This window comes from Mytilus galloprovincialis, chromosome 1, assembly GCF_965363235.1.
Source record: "Mytilus galloprovincialis chromosome 1, xbMytGall1.hap1.1, whole genome shotgun sequence".
NCBI classification, from domain to species: Eukaryota; Metazoa; Mollusca; class Bivalvia; order Mytilida; family Mytilidae; genus Mytilus; species Mytilus galloprovincialis.
In genome coordinates this window covers 92,038,866-92,058,396 of record NC_134838.1, presented here as the reverse complement: position 1 = coordinate 92,058,396, position 19,531 = coordinate 92,038,866, and the positions used below count along the sequence as shown (strand labels likewise).

The 19,531-nt window shown below is 31.2% G+C and overlaps 2 protein-coding genes across 2 annotated transcripts in view; both read left to right on the top strand.

The window, feature by feature from the left end:
* The window catches only part of LOC143044643 (uncharacterized), a 51,692-nt gene extending 51,159 nt beyond the window's left edge, over positions 1 to 533 (top strand). Inside the window, exon 30 of the mRNA XM_076216704.1 lies at positions 88 to 533. Coding sequence (XP_076072819.1) covers positions 88 to 236 — 149 coding nt within the window. The 3' untranslated portion in view covers positions 237 to 533. The remainder of the gene's footprint in view (positions 1 to 87) is intronic.
* Positions 534 to 5,587: 5,054 nt separating this feature from the next.
* On the top strand, positions 5,588 to 18,974 carry LOC143044625 (small integral membrane protein 29-like). Its single transcript, XM_076216688.1, has 5 exons — positions 5,588 to 5,656; positions 11,486 to 11,775; positions 12,193 to 12,218; positions 13,330 to 13,453; positions 18,313 to 18,974. The coding sequence occupies exons 2-5, from the start codon at positions 11,608 to 11,610 to the stop codon at positions 18,364 to 18,366; spliced, it is 372 nt and encodes a 123-aa protein (XP_076072803.1). The 5' UTR covers positions 5,588 to 5,656; positions 11,486 to 11,607; the 3' UTR covers positions 18,367 to 18,974.
* The last annotated feature ends 557 nt before the right edge of the window (positions 18,975 to 19,531 follow it).

Sequence of the window (19,531 nt, the reverse complement as noted above, 5' to 3'; positions counted from 1 at the left end):
GTTCTACTTAGGTTATATAATTTAGATTTTTTTAATCAGGACAAGTGCAAAAATAAACGAATAAATATATTGATGTATTTGTCTTAGGTGCTGCTGCTGGAATAGGATTAGGATTATTGTTGGTAGGAGTGATAGTTGGTGGAGGACTTATTATAATTTTGTCAAAGAAAAGAAAGTTACCTCCAGTAGAAATATTCAATATGAACTATACAGAATCAAAAGATGATACTCAATGATAAAGACTGTAAAAATGTTTTACTCCACTTCTTTATTCAGATATTGGTACAATTATCCGTGCAATAATTTGACAGTATCTTTGGGTCATACTGCAACGGTGAACATATGTATATGCCGATAAACATGTTTTATGTTTATGTATATTGATATTGATTTACTTACTATTTACTGAAGTATCGCCGTATATATAGACATCAATATTATTTATTATATTGTTTGAAATCATTGCAATCATACTCATTTAGATTCCATTGTTTATACTCATTTAATTAAAGACGGAACATAGTTTAAAACATTTTCATTATTTTAATGTTTGCAATACCATCATTAACAGCTAGATATTTAACCAAATTAAGCACTCGGAAAACTGTATATGATATGGAACGAGAAATTTAGACAGATCAACTTATATTAACTAGGTAAACTATATTCTAACTAACTGTTAATATGATCCTGTTTATTCTTTGTTTATTGTTTGAACTTTCTGAGAGAAAAAGTAAGACAGCTAAATGTACCCCACAAATAACGATGTTTTAACTCAGCTGCCAAAGGGAAAAAGAGCATAGCAATAAAAAAAAAAATGCTTTACCATGGCTTTTTTTAATTATTATTAAATTCTACCCGTTAAAACATTTTATGTGTTGAGTAAGAATTACACCTAATTGCGGCTAAGCTTAGCGAAAGGTCGTGCGACATAATCAGTCAAACAAACAAACTTTATTAGATTCACTCTCTAAGGAACGATCGTTTTCATTGGGTCAATTCAAACCTTCGACCTCACACCTGCGAAAATAGAACACACGTACTATAACGTTGAATGGACTGATTAATATTCACGTAGCTGGTCAAGGTCGTTAAAGCTTCCATTGTCGTACTCGCATATAATGATTCCAATCACAATTCTATCTTTTATAAATGTGCATGTGAAATTCATTGGATTTATAATTTTCTTCAATTGGTAGTAAAGTTTAAAGTTTAAAATCTTAACAGTTTTCACATCTAAATATTCAATTTAAAGGTCTCCTCTAGATCAAGGGACGACATCAAATTAAAGTTCAATGTAGGATAAAAAAAAAAACTCAATTCACATATTGTTTTCATTGACTCCCCCCGAGTTGCTTATCATGCCTTTTCTTCTACTCAATGGACTCGATGAATTAATGTTGTACTTGAAAATTGAAATCGTACTTTACTACAAACTCTTTTCCGATATTCTTTGCCAAGTTTTAGGTATTCGACATAGGATAGTGATTTTTTTTCTGATTCTGTTTACTTGAAGAAAAAAAAATCCCGAAATTGTAAGTAAATTCATAACATGTAACCAACCATGCTTTGTTAAGAAAAAACGGAGATGGCCAATCATGGCACAGGGGATGATTAAATGTAGTTCATAAACTCAAACGATATACTTCATGAGGTTTTGCTATTCTCGGTTGAAAAACGAACGTAAATTATATATTGTAAATTGTATATTGTTGGTTTTCCCGTTTGAATGGTTTTACACTAGTAATTTTGGGGCCCTTTATAGCTTGTTTTACAGTGTGAGCTTAGGCTCCGTGTTGAAGGCCGTACACTGACCTATAATGATTTACTTTTATAAATTATTATTTGGATGGAGAGTTGTCTCATTGGCACTCACACCACATCTTCCTTAATCTATGTAAATAGAAACAAACAGTTTTAAGAAACTGTTTAAAAAACTGTTTATTCATTAAATCATTTAAATGTATTGATAAAAAGGTGAGTTTCTTTTTGTACATGCATTTAGTCATCCTTAATTTTTTGTTTATCAGTTTATCATACACGTTTTGTTTTGTATTTCATTTTAAATACGAATGCATACTACATATACTTTAGCGGATAGTTCAACAATGTTATGCAGCTCTATTCTTACAGTATAAAATTAAAAGATAAATGTTCATCCATTTAAAATCGAAAAGAGTACATTTATATTTAAAAAAGAAGATGTGGTATGATTGCCAATGAGACAACTCTCCACAAGAGACCAAAATGACACAGAAATTAACAACTATAGGTCACCGTACGGCTTTCAATAATGAGCAAAGCCCATATCGCATAGTCGGCTATAAAAGGCTCCGAAATGACAATGTAAAACAATTCAAACGAGAATTGTTCCTTATATACTACGACAGTTCTCACAAGAATTAATTTATTATTTAGTTCAACATATATGCAAAAGAAATAATCTTCGTTGCCCGATGTAACATTTCAGTTTATTACAACAACATGCCTTGACTGAATTCATTCAGGTGCACAAATGATACGATTAAAGTTATTTTGTTTCTATCTTTGGGGGACAATCTCCTCCATTTATGGTACGATTATAGCTACTGTGTGTATGTTTTATAGCATGAAAATAATAAAAGAGGAATGTCAGTGCAACGTACCCATCATTAATTATTGTAATGGATCAGTATTATGAGATACTTATTATAAGTGACTACGACATTGTTATGATTATCACCTATCGTCAGTATGAAAGAAATTAAAAGTGGTTCATATATTCATCCGTATAAAAGCGGCACAAGTATTTTATTTTATCCTTATATTTCTCATCATGCCGGGTACAAGATAATTGAATTGCTGCATGCATAAAGAACTTAGAATATTACTTAATACAAAATTTCAGTATAATATTTCGACCCCACTATTTAAAGTTAACAAAACATTTATTTAATTCTTTTGACCAAAGGTTTGTAAACTATACAAATCATTGTGTTACGTTCGTAGTAACATAGTAAATTCCATTGTCGGTCACCTGTGTCAATTCACGTGCACACTGACTACATTGCTGTTGTATTTGAATCTTTCGGCCAATGAAATGATACGTTACAAGTTGTTTGTTTATGATACGCCAGAATGTTACCAATGAATTATCAAACGCTAAACTTCACTTCATATCACTGTATCGAAAGAAAGTAAATATATTAGCCAAAGTGTAATTGCTATATGTATCAAAGTACCTTGAATAACTGAGAATCACGTCGAATATATATTTTCATGGTCAATAACCAACTATTGATCACTATTGATACTAACACTCAATGGTTTAACCAATTTGACAACGTCAGATGGCCATTCAATTATTCTTGAAAGTACCTACTCTCAGAAGTCGAGTGAATGAAATGTGGAAATTTGAAAATCAAAAGATCTGTTAAACTATGGACTATACATAGTCAATCTTAATCTCTTTCACTTTTCAAAAATATCAAAAAATCAACGACTTTTCCACCAGTTACAAAAGTATACATCATACCAAATTAAAAGACATATTAAAAGAACTGGTCCTGCCTTGTTTCAGAAAAAAATGGCCAATGAAGATGCGAGTATATCGTCCTAGGGAGGGATAAATCTAAATTAGTTAAAAATCACTCCGCTTCAAATGAAGCATTTGTTCAACAAATAATCGACATTCCGATGGGAACTAACTGTGCTCCTTTTGTATACTTGTTCATTTATTCATATGACTCATGAGTCTGACTTCAGACAGGAGCTTATTAGAAAGAATGTAAAGAAGCTAACATTATCCTTTTACTTCACGGTCTGCTATATAGATCACTAAATTATTCAAAGTTTGGTGACTGCTTGTATCTTGAACTCATCTATCCCATCGTATTTGAAATAAAGGATACAACTGCATAATACATTTAAGTCTGCCTTACATCTAGACTTGCATCTTGAAATCGACAATTAAGGCCAGATAAGAACAAAACTTTCCGACAAAAAGAAGATAAGTTCAGCTTCCCAATTGTGAAATTTCCATTTCTACGTAGCCCCATTCCGGCAAGCGTCTTGCATACTAGTATGTAGTATATCTCACAGTTGATACGATATTCCAGAACATGCATTTCCTATCTTGATGTTTTTAAACGGTTTCTACTTATAATTACAAGAAAGCTATTGAACGAAGAGTTTCACGAGGTGAAGTTGACTTCATCCTTTTGAAAACTTTACCGGTCCCATCACGAGTTGGTTTATTGTTATGGAACATCTATTTCATAGATGACGACGGGTACATTCAAATTGGCGTAACCACAATGCAGTGCTGTTTCCTCAAATGAGGTCTACCGAATCAAACGTATCACTGGTTTTGGACTGGCATGAACAACACGAGGGATGCCACTTGGGGAGCAGATTTTGTTGATCAGTCTTTAGTTTTTATGTTATGTTTTGTGTTCTGTTTATAAAGTTGTTTATCTATTCGTAATTTTTATTCCATGGCATTGTCTGTTTGTTTTCGAGTTATGTGTTTCAAAATCCTTTAGATATATTTAGCCTCCCTTTTAATGTCTCTTCAGTGATGCTCGATGCCAAGTTTTATTACGCAAATGGCACGGTATGACAAAATATATAACCATCCATACGAGAAACCAACGACTCAGTGATTGTTAAAACAATAAAAAAAAAAACAAAAACAAATACCAGTACTGCAGACACCAAGATAGGCCAATAAAAAAAGCATGGACCTAAGATGAAGAATCAGAGCTTTGCATGAGGTAGATGTCCTCCTGAATTTCAAATCATTTGAGGTTTTATTAAAGGAAAATTAAATAAAACAAATTCCGTTTTAGTCATTCCCTGACCAAAATACTGCATCCTGGACTGTGACAATATCGGGAAATTACTTTCTTTCAGCCGTGGAATCAACCTAGTAGTAGAGTTACATTTCCCAGTACAAATTTTATTTCACGAGTTGTGCTTTCCGATTGTCTATACCTATCATTTTAAGATAATATAAAGATCAATACAGAATAAAATTTTGTTAAACATTTCGCCACTGTCATACTAGTGAGAGGTTTAGCTAGCTTAAAAACCAGGTTTAATCCACCATTTTCTACATGAGAAATGCATGTACTAAGTCAGGAATATGACAGTGGTTATCCATTCATTTGATGTGTTTTATGTCCCATTTATGGGCATTATGTTTTCTGGCCTGTGTGTCCGTTCGTCCTTATGTCTGTCCGTCTTCAGGTTAAAGAGTATGGTCGATGTAGTTTTGATGAAGTTGAAGTCCAATCAACTTGAAACTTAGTACATATGTTCCCTATGATATGATCTTTCTAACTTTAATGTCAAGTTTTTACACCGTGGGCCATTTTCGCGGTCCACTGAACATAGAAAAGGATAGTGCGGATGGAGCATCTGTGTACTATCGACACATTCTTGTTTGCTTTTGATTTTTGAGTTCCGAGGAAAATTCAAAACGGATAGTCTCTTATCAAATGGCAAAATTAAATGATAAAACACAACAAAGTTGAAACGAATGGACAACAGATATAAATTAAGGCTAGTAAATTCCGGAATAAACGTTTTGTCCGCTTTGTAATCCGTTTACTATATACTTGACAACTTCCGGTAAATTAGGAAAAGTCAATTTTGCATTTTAAAAGTCAACAATGTATGAAATCACAGTGTTCTAACTTGGTATTTAAAAATGCAAGTTGCTAGAAGAAGAAACGAATTTTAACTCATTTAAAAAAAACTATTAGCCTTGAACAGTTGAATGAAAATATAAAGTTACCTACGCACTATACAAAATGATATACACTTGTTTTAAAACACTATACAAAATGATATACACTTGTTAAACAGGTTGGGAACAAACCCCCTGTATGGTGATCATACCTGTATAGAGGGATAATCCTTCTATAGAGGGGTATTTTTGTTTAGACTTGATTTAAATCAAAATAGGGCTGAAATGCATTCTCTACTTATTATGGCAGTAACCTGGAACAGTTGATGCACCAATTTATGTACTTAATTTAATATGCACATGTCCAGTTTGCTGCTTATCTGACCAAATATAAAAGGCAGTGTCTGCGCGTACCCCCATGCTAGTACGAATAGTCAAATTGGCATTCGTAGGCTAAGCGTACCCACATCCAGTATCCGGTTTTATATTTAAAATGTAGATGCCTTCAGATCGGGAATAAAACGTGATATATATACTGAAATAATCGATAATATGAGGATTTCATGTAAAACGAGTAAAGAGTATGAAAAACATGAAAAATAATATTTTCAAAATGTTTTTAAATTTTAGATAATGATACATAAAAAACTTTGCAAGTTAAATTAAATTCATTATAACATGATAACTTGTATACATGTAAAATGTCTTCACCACATGTAGATCACTCTCTTCCATTTTAAGAATATATACTATCTGAGAAAAACTGTTCACTTACCTATATATAAATATTTATAAAACTTATGAGTAGTTTTAATCAATTTATTCATTAATTGCGACAAATTCAGTATATAATTTAGGTCTTATTCCCGATCTGATGGCATTCTATTATAAAACCGGATGTGGGTACACTTAGCCTACGAATGGCAATTTGACTATTCATACCCGCTTGCCGATGTTAGATTTCACATGAAATTTAAAGGTCAACTATTCCTTTTGTTGTTGATCAGGAGTCGGTTTCACAAAAATACTTACGACTAAGATTGGTCGTACATGTAAGTACAAAAATGTATACTGAATTGTTCATGCCTTACGATCGATCTCAATCACAAGTTTTTTTGTGAAACCGACTCCAGGTGTTCAGATAGGTATACAATAGATTGCAAGTTTTGTCACTTTAGCAGAAAACTGGTTTACCATTTTTCAGTAAAGAGCATATTTTGATGCATATAATGCTAGAGATTATAGCCAATATAACTAGAAAAATGTCATTCTGCCTTAATTAGTTTTAAATCCAGTGCAAACAAAAATACCCCTCTATAGAGGGATTATTTTATCCCTATATACAGGTATAATCACCATACAGGGGGTTTGTTCCCAACCTGTTAAAAAACCCACTGTCATTTGACTATTAGTGTTACTTTATTCCTTTATACCTTTATCTTCGGGTTGTTACATAAGCCAAGTTTTGGCTTTCACTATTGACCCCTCATCTTGGATTGTTGCAATGTGATTTCTCATCTCATAATAATCATGATAATATATTTATATCAAAAATACTTATTTAGGTGTGTGTAGTCTGAGATTTCTCTGACGTCCAACGGCTGTTTAGCCAGACAAGCTTAGGACAGTGGGACAGCCCCAACTTGTATGACAAAACAGCCATTGGATTTCAGAGTAATCTTGGACTAAGGTGTGTGCATATGAATTTATATGGGTTCCAATTTTCGCCATTAATGCATACTTAAAATTATTCAAGTTAAATCTGACAGGTTATATATTCCACTGATCCATGGCTAAAAATATAACATAGGGGAAAATGTAGATTTTGGCTTATAACTCTGGAACCAAAGCATTTAGAGCAAATCTGTAAAGGGATTGAATTGTTTATCAAGTTAACATATATCTGCCGTGAAATTTTCAGATGAATTCGACAACTGGTTGTTGGGTTGCTGCCCCCAATTGGTAATTTTTATAGAAATTTTGCCGTTTTTATACGACCGCAAAATTTGAAAAATTTTTCGTCGTATATTGCTATCATGTTGGCGTCGTTGGCGTCGTCGTCGTCGTCGTCGTCTGAATACTTTTAGTTTTCGCACTCTAACTTTAGTAAAAGTGAATGGAAATCTATGAAATTTTAACACAAGGTTTATGACCACAAAAGGAAGGTTGGTATTGATTTTGGGAGTTTTGGTCCCAACATTTTAGGAATTAGGGGCCAAAAAGGGCCCAAATAAGCATTTTCTTGGTTTTCGCACTATAACTTTAGTTTAAGTTAATAGAAATCTATGAAATTTTGACACAAGGTTTATGACCACAAAAGAACGGTTGGGATTGATTTTGGGAGTTTTGGTTTCAACAGTTTAGGAATTAGGGGCCAAAAAAGGGCCCAAATAAGCATTATTCTTGGTTTTCGCACAATAACTTTAGTTTAAGTAAATAGAAATCAATGAAATTTAAACACAATGTTAATGACTACAAAAGGAAGGTTGGTATTGATTTTGGGAGTTTAGGTCCCAACAGTTTAGAAATTAGGGGCCAAAAAGGGACCCAAATAAGCATTTTTCTTGGTTTTCGCACCATAACGTTAGTATAAGTAAATAGAAATCTATGAAATTTAAACACAAGGTTTATGACCATAAGAGGAAGGTTGGTATTGATTTTGGAAGTTTTGGTCCCAACAGAATAAGGGGCCCAAAGGGTCCAAAATTAAACTTTGTTTGATTTCATCAAAATTGAATAATTGGGGTTTTTTGATATGCCGAATCTAACTGTCATGACTGTGTATGTAGATTCTTAACTTTTGGTCCCGTTTTCAAATTGGTCTACATTAAGGTCCAAAGAGTCCAAAATTAAACTTAGTTTGATTTTGACAAAAAATGAATCAGTTAGGTTCTTTGATATGCTGAATCTAAAAATGTACTTAGATTCTTGATTATTGGCCCAGTTTTCAAGTTGGTCCAAATCGGGGTCCAAAATTAAACTTTGTTTGATTTCATCAAAAATTGAATAAATGGGGTTCTTTGATATACCAAATCTAACTGTGTATGTAGATTCTTCATTTTTGGTCCTGTTTTCAAATTGGTCTACACTAAAGTCCAAAGGGTCCAAAATTAAACTTAGTCTGATTTTAACAAAAATTGAAATCTTGGGGTTCTTTGATATGCTGAATCCAAAAATGTACTTAGATTTTTTATTATGGGCCCAGTTTTCAAGTTGGTCCAAATCAGGATCTAAAATTATTATATTAAGTATTGTGCAATAGCAAGTCTTTTCAATTGCACAGTATTGCGCAATGGCAAGAAATATCTAATTGCACAATATTGTGAAATAGCAAATTTTTTTTTAATTAGAGTTATCTTTCTTTGTCCAGAATAGTAAGCAAGAAATATCTAATTGCAAAATATTGTGCAATAGCAAGATTTTTTTTTAATTGGAGTTATCTTTCTTTGTCCAGAAACAACTTAAATCTTTGTTATATACAATATACAATGTATATTCACTTTTTACTACCAACTGATAAATTAAAATAATCTTTACCATTCAGTGATAACAAGCAGTTTTTTTACATCTTAATATTTTATGATGTATTTAAATGAGTAGTTATTGTTGCAAACTCCATTAGAAATTTTAATTGAGATTAGTTTTGGAATAAGGGAAAGGGGGATGTGATTAAAAAAATTGGGTTCAATTTTTCTCATTTGAAATTTCATAAATAAAAAAGAAAATTTCTTCAAACATTTTTTTGAGAGGATTAATATTCAACAGCATAGTGAATTGCTCTAAGAGAAAACAAAAATTTTAAGTTCATTAGAACACATTCATTCTGTGTCAGAAACCTATGCTGTGTCAACTATTTAATCACAATCCAAATTTAGAGCTGAATCCAGCTTGAATGTTGTGTCCATACTTGCCCCAACCGTTCAGGGTTCAACCTCTGTGGTCGTATAAAGCTACGCCCTGCGGAGCATCTGGTTGGTTATTGTCTTTTTTTCTTTTTTTTTTTTTAAGACATATAAACGTTTTATTCCTAAATATTTCCTGTGTACAATTACCTTAGTTGTCCAGGATCAGGCTAAGGGTCCCTGTTTACAAAGTGAAACCTTCTTTCCAGGGGAAATAGAAGGCAAAAAAAAATAGTCCTCTTTTTACCTTGGATTTACAATTAGTGTAAAAAATATATCGATATAATGTTAGAAGCATCTAACAGTTCTATAATTTAATACAAAATAGTAAGTAAATAAGTATAAGATACCCACATAAGAGATGTGCATTTACTACAATAAACATGATAGACTAACACTTTTTTATCACTTTTTTTATGTTTATATAAATTGATACAATCGATATTCTAATACTATAAACCATAAAAAAATGTACTTTGACTCAAGCTATATTAAATGTCTATTTTTTTTTTATTACATACTCCAATATTGTCTTATCAATGATATCAGCGCCTTTCAAAAGAACAACAAATTTAAGATTAATACTCAAGTTTTGTTTCCAGATTTTATAAATATCTTGAGGTGTTTTAGGCGTTTTGTTAAATTTTATTGAATTCCTAATTTTCCATAGTGTCCATTTAAAATATATGATAATAATGTTTAAAAAATTATCATATTTTAGTTCTCCCGTCTTTGTTCCCAATAAATTGTCCTTTTCACCAAAAGGATTGTTTATTCCTATGTTTGATTTGATAAGTATTTCTTGGAGGGTTTTTAAAATTAACTGTGATGTACTACAACTGAAAAATAAGTGTTGCAGAGTTTCTATATTTCTGTCGTTATGACAAATGTGGCATTTTCCATTTGATATCTTCATTTTTTTTAATCTTTCTTCAGTATATAAAATATTGTGCAAGGATCTCCATTGGAATTCTTTTACTTTATTTTCAATTTTCAAATATTTTAATCCCGACCACATATTTTCCCAAAGTATATTTGTTCCTAATATTTCGTTCCACTTAATTTGACATTTTGGAGATATATCTTTATTTAAAACCGTACAAATAAAATTGAGTTTTAACTTTGATGGTTTGACTTTTTGGTTGTACATGTTGTATAAGTTTATGATCTCAAGGTCATTTGATATCTTTAATTTACTTTCATAAAGCAAATTCTGGTTTCCGCAAAATTTCAAAATTTGCACGAAATCTTTAGGAATTGCCTGTTTTATTTTTGAAAATTCGGAAATACAATTTCGCCAATCAATCAGCTTCCTATAAATTTCATTACAGCTTATGAAATCTGTATTTTCTAAATTCCAAATGTCCTGGATAGTTGTGATATCGCTTTTTAAAAAAGATTATTATCTTGAATACTATAATAGATAGAGATAAACTGTAAACAGCAATAATATTCAGCAAAGTAAGATCTACAAATAAGTCATGATGAGCAAAATGGTCAATTGATCCCGTAGAAAGCTATTGCCCTTTATAGTCAATTTTTAACAATTTTCATTAAATTGGTAAATTTTTAAAAAAATTTACAAAATATTTTCCTCTGGAAATACAGTGCCAAGTTTATTATAGATAGAGAAAATTGTAAGTAGCAAGAGTGTTCAGTAAAGTAAGATCTACGAACACATCACCATCACCAAAACACAATTTTGTCATGAACCCATCTGTGTCCTTTGTTTAATATGCACATAGACCAAGGTGAGCCACACAGGCTTTTAAGAGCCTCTAGTTAGACTTCTTTTCTATATGTAACTCATGAGTATACTTTTTCATAGGGAAAGTAAGGTTTCCCTCACACTTAAATCAACTGCCATGCCAATTTCTAGTAAAAAACTATACATGTTTAAATGTTTTTACAGGTAAATGACAAAGCAAATTCAACTGTCTGCATGGTTGATATACACGTATAATTAGAAAAGAAGGATGAGAATTTAGAAATTATAACTGACCAGATTTAGTTGGTCAGTAAATAACATTGAAGATGAGTAGTACTAGTTCTAACAATGTGCCATATCATATAGTGACAGAAAATATAACGGAACACACCACAGTATTTACAGAGCCTCATTCCACATCATCTAGTCATGTCTTAGCTTATGTTCTAGTTCCTGTAGGATCTGTGATCCTTGTTGCACTGTTAGCTCTCATTGTAAGTACAAGTCATTGTTATATACACCATTTTCACAAGTCATACAAAAACAAGAGGATGCTTTGGCAAAAAAATAAACAACAACAACATGGCAAAGTAATGAATTGACAAACAACAATAACAAAACATTACACAGATAACTCAAAAATTGAGGGACATGATTTTTTTGTTATAATTTACTTGAAGCAGTAAAATTTAAAGAATTGGTTTTTATGTTAGAATTTACATGAAGCACTAAACATTTAAGAATTGGTGTTTGACTTGTTGCGTTTGAATCTTTTTTTAAGTATAATTCTACAGTCTTATTTCAAAATAAATGTATTCTCTTTTGAATTACAACTATTTTAATAAACAATTACAAATGAGACAACTTTGTTTAATTAAAAAATGAACAAATTGATTTTTTATATATTTCAGGCAGTTATAATTTTCAGGAAAAACAGGTATGTACATGATATATATATGTAATCATATGAAGTCACAAAAACTTTTAAGAAAAAGAAACTATTTAGTCTACAATAAACTCTTGTATTTTATGTACTGTTCTGCATGCAGTATGAACATGACACAGGGACTAAAATGGCTGAAGTTTTTCATAAAATGAAGTCGCACTCTTCTTTGAATTTTTTTTTTTTATTATGAATGCATTTTGTGGCCAAGATTCAAACTTGTGAAAAAATAATCTGATCATCTTTAGTAAAGATTACAATTAGAAAGAATGTATACTAGTACTACAAACATACTTAGTAATATGCTTTATGAAATGATGACTCAACACTCAACAGTATTGAAAATACCTGCATTTTAAAAAGTTGCTTTTGATTTTAAAATGATATTTAGGGTTGTCAAAGTCAGTTATTTTTCTATCATATCTATAGCAAACTGTATTGGTAAACTATTTAATATAAGGAGATGTGGTATGACGGGCAATGAGACAACTATCCACCAAAGTCAAAGGCATGTTTGCACCAAAGGGAGATAATTTGGATTTTTTTCAATGATATATACATTTTAAAATTCATTTGGGACCAAATAGAATCGATTTTTTGGTTACTTTTTGTACCATATCATAAAGTAACAACTAATAGTGTAATGAATAAACTTTGTAATGACAAAGAATATGTTTAAATTTTGCTCAAATTTTTGTACCCTCGAACCTCCTTAAGACTTTTACATGAGCCTATAATTATAAAAAGCAAAAAAACACATTAGGCTTTTTCACAGTTATACTACAATGTATTCATATGTACATGTATATACTGTTAATAAATTTTTTAAGATAACCTTGTATAAATGCCAAAAAGACAACTACAATGTATTAAAATAAACAACATAAATACTAAAAATGATGGGAAATGTCAATCCTGGACCCCCACCTCTGGGTTAGAAGAGGAATGGTGACATTTAGATATACATTCTTTTAGTCATCATGGTCATATTTTTCTGCCAATGAAACATACATTTATACCTTATGCTTTTGAAAAAAAAATCTTCTCTGGTTTAAATTGTTTACATCAGAATTGACAGTAATATTGACTTTATTGACTTTTGTAGAATGGATAAGTTGAGACACCATTTAATGCCTATGTATAGTTTTGACCCAAATGAAGATGCTGACTGGGAATCAGAACTGTTAGAAGATCAGGATAATGAACAGCGTTTAGCACTAAGGATAGAGGTAAGATCAAATCAGGAGTTTACATGACTGAAATAGAGATTAATTTACATTAAGATCTTGTCTGATTTAAGGTGGTATGAGTGCCTTTCGCCATCTTGGATAAAAGACAGAGAATCTAAGGTCCAGATTTTCAATCAAGTTAGCAAAATTCAATACAGGAATGCTGATAACTAATGTGAATTTGCATTCAAAAGAACAAAGGAGAAGGGGCTATAAGGGGCAAAATTGGCCTCAACTTCGAGAATTTTTCAAATTCTACTTATTCGTATGTGTATGGCTTTCTTTTTCCATTAGACATATTCATTTTAAGAAAAAAATGTTTTTTTGTAGTTATGACGTCATAATGCCGTGTTTTGACAGCACTTCGCGTGCATATTTGTTGGCTTTTCACATTTTTTACACATTTTCACCAACTTTTTTTACGAAAAAAGTACCAGCGCATTCTTGCCCCAACGAAATATTTTGTCAGAGCAATAATACCAACATAAAGCATCTTATGTTGAAATATTTCAGTGGGGCAAAGCTGCGCTCATACTAAATTTTAATTAAAAACTTGCTCAAAACCGGCATCAAAGTTCCAAAATTTTTTGTCCGTTTTTCATATATATCGTTATCGGACTAAGGTTGACCAGGAACAGTTGTATTTTTTTAACATGTTATTTGTCAATGGTTGATAATAATACAGTTTCATTATAGAAAGTAAATTATAAAGTGTTTTTCTTCATATTAAAGTATAACATAGCCTCTCAAGTACAGCCTTGCCCTTGTCGTCTATATTTATTGTAAGTGATTACGGAACTGACACACGGAATTTTACTGGTTTCTGTTGTTAAGAAGCTTTTTATAGCGGAATAGAAATCAGTTTATCATTCGTTAAATACTTGATATTAACAGACAGAATTAAAAAAAACTTTCAATATATAACTTAACACGTAAAAAATTCCACAGCATAGCAGGGGAGTGTTTTTTTTTTTTGTTCTTTGGTTGTGAGCCAGAAGAGGCTGTTGTCTGCTCTATGGTCGGGTTGTTGTCGCTTTGACACATTCCCCATCTCCTTTCTCAATGTTATTATGAATGTAGATAATTGTATTAGAATGTGAGCTGTGTTATACATGTTTTTATGGTACGACAGCTTTAGTGGGACATCTCTGTAGGATGATAAGCTAGATGAATATAAGAACTACACGGACAATAACAGTTAAGGGCCAACTATTTGATATTCTAGGGAAGGAATTTTGATTTATTGGTGTTAAACTCTACTTTCAACACTCATGATTTGGCTAGTGGTCAGTTTAAATCATTAGATGAGGAATGAAGAAGGAAAGAGTGTATTATTGATCATTTTAATATGTCGCTAAACATGCCTATTTTGCAACTCTTAGCAGGCAACCATATTCATATACGATATACTCCTGTCCCCACTCCAACCGAAGTTATTAAATATCAGATGGTTTTCTCTTATTTAACACAACTTTAAATTGATGCTAATTTTTAACGCACAGTGACACATATTTCATGCATATTCAGGAAAAACGAGATTAAACGTCAGATATATATAATATAAAAACGAAGAGATGTGTTATTATTGATAATATGGCAACTATCCACCGGAGTTCAAATATGAAGTGGATGTAAGCAATTACAGGCAACCGTAAGGCCTTCAATAATGACAAAATCCGATACTGTTAAGCCGTTTATAAAAGTCCATGAAAAGTGCGAAACAATTTAAACGAATAAACTAACGGTTTAATTATACATAACAAATCAATTTAAAAAATATCAAAAATGAGTTGAGACATGAACCAACGATAACCACTAAACTGCAGGCTCCTGACTTGGGACAGGTTCAAAAAGAATATGGCAGGGGTTGATATTAAAACGAAGATGTGGTATGATTGCCAATGAGACAATTTCTCACAAGAGACTAAATGACGCAGAAATTAACAGCCATATATCACCATATGCTCTTCAACAATAAGCATAATAAAATTGAGAAAGGACATGGGGAATGTGTCAAAGAGACAACATTTCACATACTCAGCTATAAAAGGCCCCGAAATCTTTAGAAGAAAACTAACAGCCTAATTAATATACAAAATAATGAACGAAAAACAAGTAAGGCCAAATAAAAAAGTATGTATGGTTCCAGTTACATCTGAAAAAAAGTTAGGGATTTTTTTTTTATTTTATGTTTTTTTTTTACATTGAGTCTATGGGAGCAACATTCTGACTTCAACAGTGCTTAATGAAAAATGACAATAAAATCTTTAGGGTAGGCTATTTTTAAGCCGAAAAAGTAGGGACGGTAGGGTTACTGGAACCACACATATATTTTTATTTGGCCTAAGTAACACAGCAACACACAACAACCACTGACTTACAGGCTCCTGACTTGGGACAAGCATATAGTTTTTTACATACATAATTTGGCGGGGATAAACATGTAAGCCGCGGATCCCAACCATCCCCTAACCTAGTACAGTGGTTTAACAGCACAACAGCATGTTTGTGAGCGCTCAACCCTCCCCGAAGCTGAAACAGTAGCGTAGCAGTACAATATAAAAACAACCTGCACAAATCAGTTGCAATTAGATTAACTCAAAATATCGGTACGAGACAAACACAAAAAAAAAACAGCAAACTAGAATTAAGACAATAGAGTATTGAACTAAGAGTATTTGCAATTACTGGTAATGTGTTCAAAACTAGTTGCAACTAGTACTGAGATAAATCTTGTTCTCCCAGAATGAAGTATCAGTCAGTACACAACCAACTGGTCCAAGGACACAGTTATGGTCCTTTAGTTTTCGTTGTCTATAGTCCCTAGTGTAAACAGTGTATAACTTGCATGTTTTATTTGATACACTTTCCCAATTTATTTCTTAATATTAAATGCATGAAATATTAAGTAGGGGGATGTATTTACATGTTAAAAAAAATTGGGTGCTGAATCTTTATGTTAAGTAGTGATTTGGTCCAGTTCAAAAAGGTCAAATTTTATCACGTCTGAAGCTGTCAAACTAAGATAAATGAATTTTACATCCCCTTAACACAGAATTGTCAATATTTTGAGTTAGAGCCGGTAGAAGTTTCTATAATTTTGATATTATTTGTCTCACTGGTAGTACACTACACTGTAAAAATCTTTTTGAGAAAGAGCAGGTGCGATTTTTTAAATTTGAATTTAATGTCTAAAAGAAATGCACTACGAAATAACTATGTTCTCGGGCCAACTGATTTATTTATTAAGAAACGTCTGGTATACCTTGTATACTTACATATAGATCCATATACAATGAAGGTTGTAGAAAAAATGGTAGTCCGAAGGTTTTGACCATCAAAATTGTGCATTAGAAATAATAGTTAGGACCAGAAGATGTTTTTCAAGGAGCACCATAGAAAAACGATATATAGCTAGAACTTTCAGATATCTTAGCTTTATACAAAAAAATCCAGTTCGGTTACTTTTAAAAAAAATGTATAGACTAAGATGTACTTTTTGATCAGCCATATTGACAAACATTGACGATTTTTTGTGCAGTTTATGATTATTCTTTAAAATCAAATAGCGGGAGATTAAGCCTGGTTTGTTTAGAAAAATTGAGATATAGGAAAGCACAAAGAAAATTGTAACGAACAGAGCACACTTTTACAGTCATGCATGTCTAAAAAAAAAAAAAAAAAGGTCATCGAAAACTTGATTTATGTCATCCAACATAACAAAAATCTGCTATATTAGACGTTAAAATTAATTTTTATTTTACTCTTCACCAGAAGCCATGTTGGAGATGTGCAGAAGAGACCAATAAAACACACCCCAAACGAAATTCTCAGTTTCCATTTTGCACTATTACCGTCTGTTTGGTAAAACAAAAATGATTTAGACCACGACATAATCAACAATGATGAAATGGCCATATCATTGATATAAACAATTTAGTTGAATAAGAAGTAAAGAAATGAAAAAAAAAATGTTCCTACCGTTTATGAATCAAAATGATCAATATGAGTTATTAACTTCAAATAGTTGTGTCAATGTGGTCAAATCGCCTACACGCTGCGCATTGGGCATGATGGTGTACGTTCGAGTCCCATCAAATCCAATTGTTTTTTCATCGTTTCGTAATTTTTTACATTTGTCTTTTTAAATCACATTATCATGATATTGTAAAGACACCTTAACAACAAAAAATAAAAAATGTGCTAACAATATTTCAGTTTTATTAAGGTTGAGCCGGTAATTGTTGAAATGTATAGTTTATGAAATTGCGATCTTTAGTCATATATTATATGTATACTAGTACGTAATATGTCCCACCTTCTTGTGTTTTTATCAGCCGAGTACATTAAAGTACACACAAACTCATTTTTGGTTATTCAAGTTAAAAGAAAAATAAATAAGGCCGTTAGTTTTCTCGTTGGAATTGTAGTGATATTAAATAGTTACACTTTATATCAATTTTGTTCTTCATTGTATTAATACAATGGTTCACTAGTAATAATGTATTCACGTTGATTATTTAAGGTGTAATCTATTGTAAAATGTACACAATACATAAAAAAAGGATAAAATACGTAAAAATCTGATATTTAAGCTTAGTCGGCCTACCATTTTTACGACGTCATAACAAGAAAACCGCAAGAGATAACTATAAAATTTTTGGTGTTTTATAAGCTCCATATCATAGAGATCAATTGAAAGAAATATCAATAGATTCTGAAGTGGGGCCAATTTTGCCCCTTATAGCCCCTTCTCCTTTATAAGATTATAACTTATAAATTTTAAGTATAGATACCATCCAATATTACTCCATGCAACTTAAATAGTTTATTTTTATTACATATTGTTTCTATTTCAGACTCCAAGTCCAGATGCTGCCCCAATTTATAAGTTTGGGACCAAAAGAAAGTAATGAATCATCAGTGGCTAAAGTTTTTAAAAGGTTAAAACAATTCCTGGAGAACTGAAGACACTTTTATATTTAATCAGAAGAAATGATAATTTATGCCATTGTATAATAATCACAAGTATTTAATTGTTAAAGTTTTATTTGTTACTGTTAAGTTTCTGAAGAGAGTCACTAGTTATTTTTGATGGTTTGTTTATTAATTTTACAGTATTTTAATGATATAATATTGCATATGTTTGAATCTCATTTTATTTTGCTTTTTATAACCATGTTTTTTTTTTTTCAATGTTTTGCCAATTTGATATTTATATAAAATGACAAAATACATATTTAATATTTTTACTTTTAAAATATGTTCATTTTCTGAATTTTATTAACATGATATTTTTGTTATTTTCATATTACCAAAAAACCTCACAAGTTGAATATCCTAAGGAGTGTATTGGGCATTGAAAGTATTTTTGCAAATTACAATGTCTTGCACAAACTAGGTGATTTAGTGAGGTGAAGGTGAAAGGTTTTTTTCTAATTATCCCTTATTTATGTGAAAAAGAGATGCTATATTAATTACAAAGATGAAAAAAACTAACAATAAAGTAATAGAGTCTCGATTCTTATGTTTTCATTGCTAGTTTATATGAAGGATCAAATAATGAGTGGTGTGAGTTATAATTTTTATATGTGTATTTTATCAGTGCTTTTTACCTTCAGAACAAAGTAAATTATTTTCTGAAAGTTGTTACATTCATCATATTATACTATGTCATCAAAATAATCTTACAATACATGCCACTGGGCACTAAGATATCAGTAATCATCACATTTTTTGTGTTGTATTCTTTCTTTTATGGATTTTTTAAAATATATATATACAAAATAGGAATAAAAGAGGTATGATGATATATGAGTACGGTATAACACTTATTACTAGAGCCTCACCTCAATCTTTAAGTTTTCTTTTATTATTTTATTCTCCAATGTCAGAAGTTTGAAGACTTGCAGCAAACATTTGAGAAGAAATTTAAACATATTAATACTGGTATCTGTCAGACAAACTAATGTTATTTTAAGATCGTGAGGACTTATTAGATAGATTTATATGCATTGTGAATCTGTGATTTTCAAACAAAAAGAGCAAGCTAGTAGATTAATCATACAGTATTCTTTG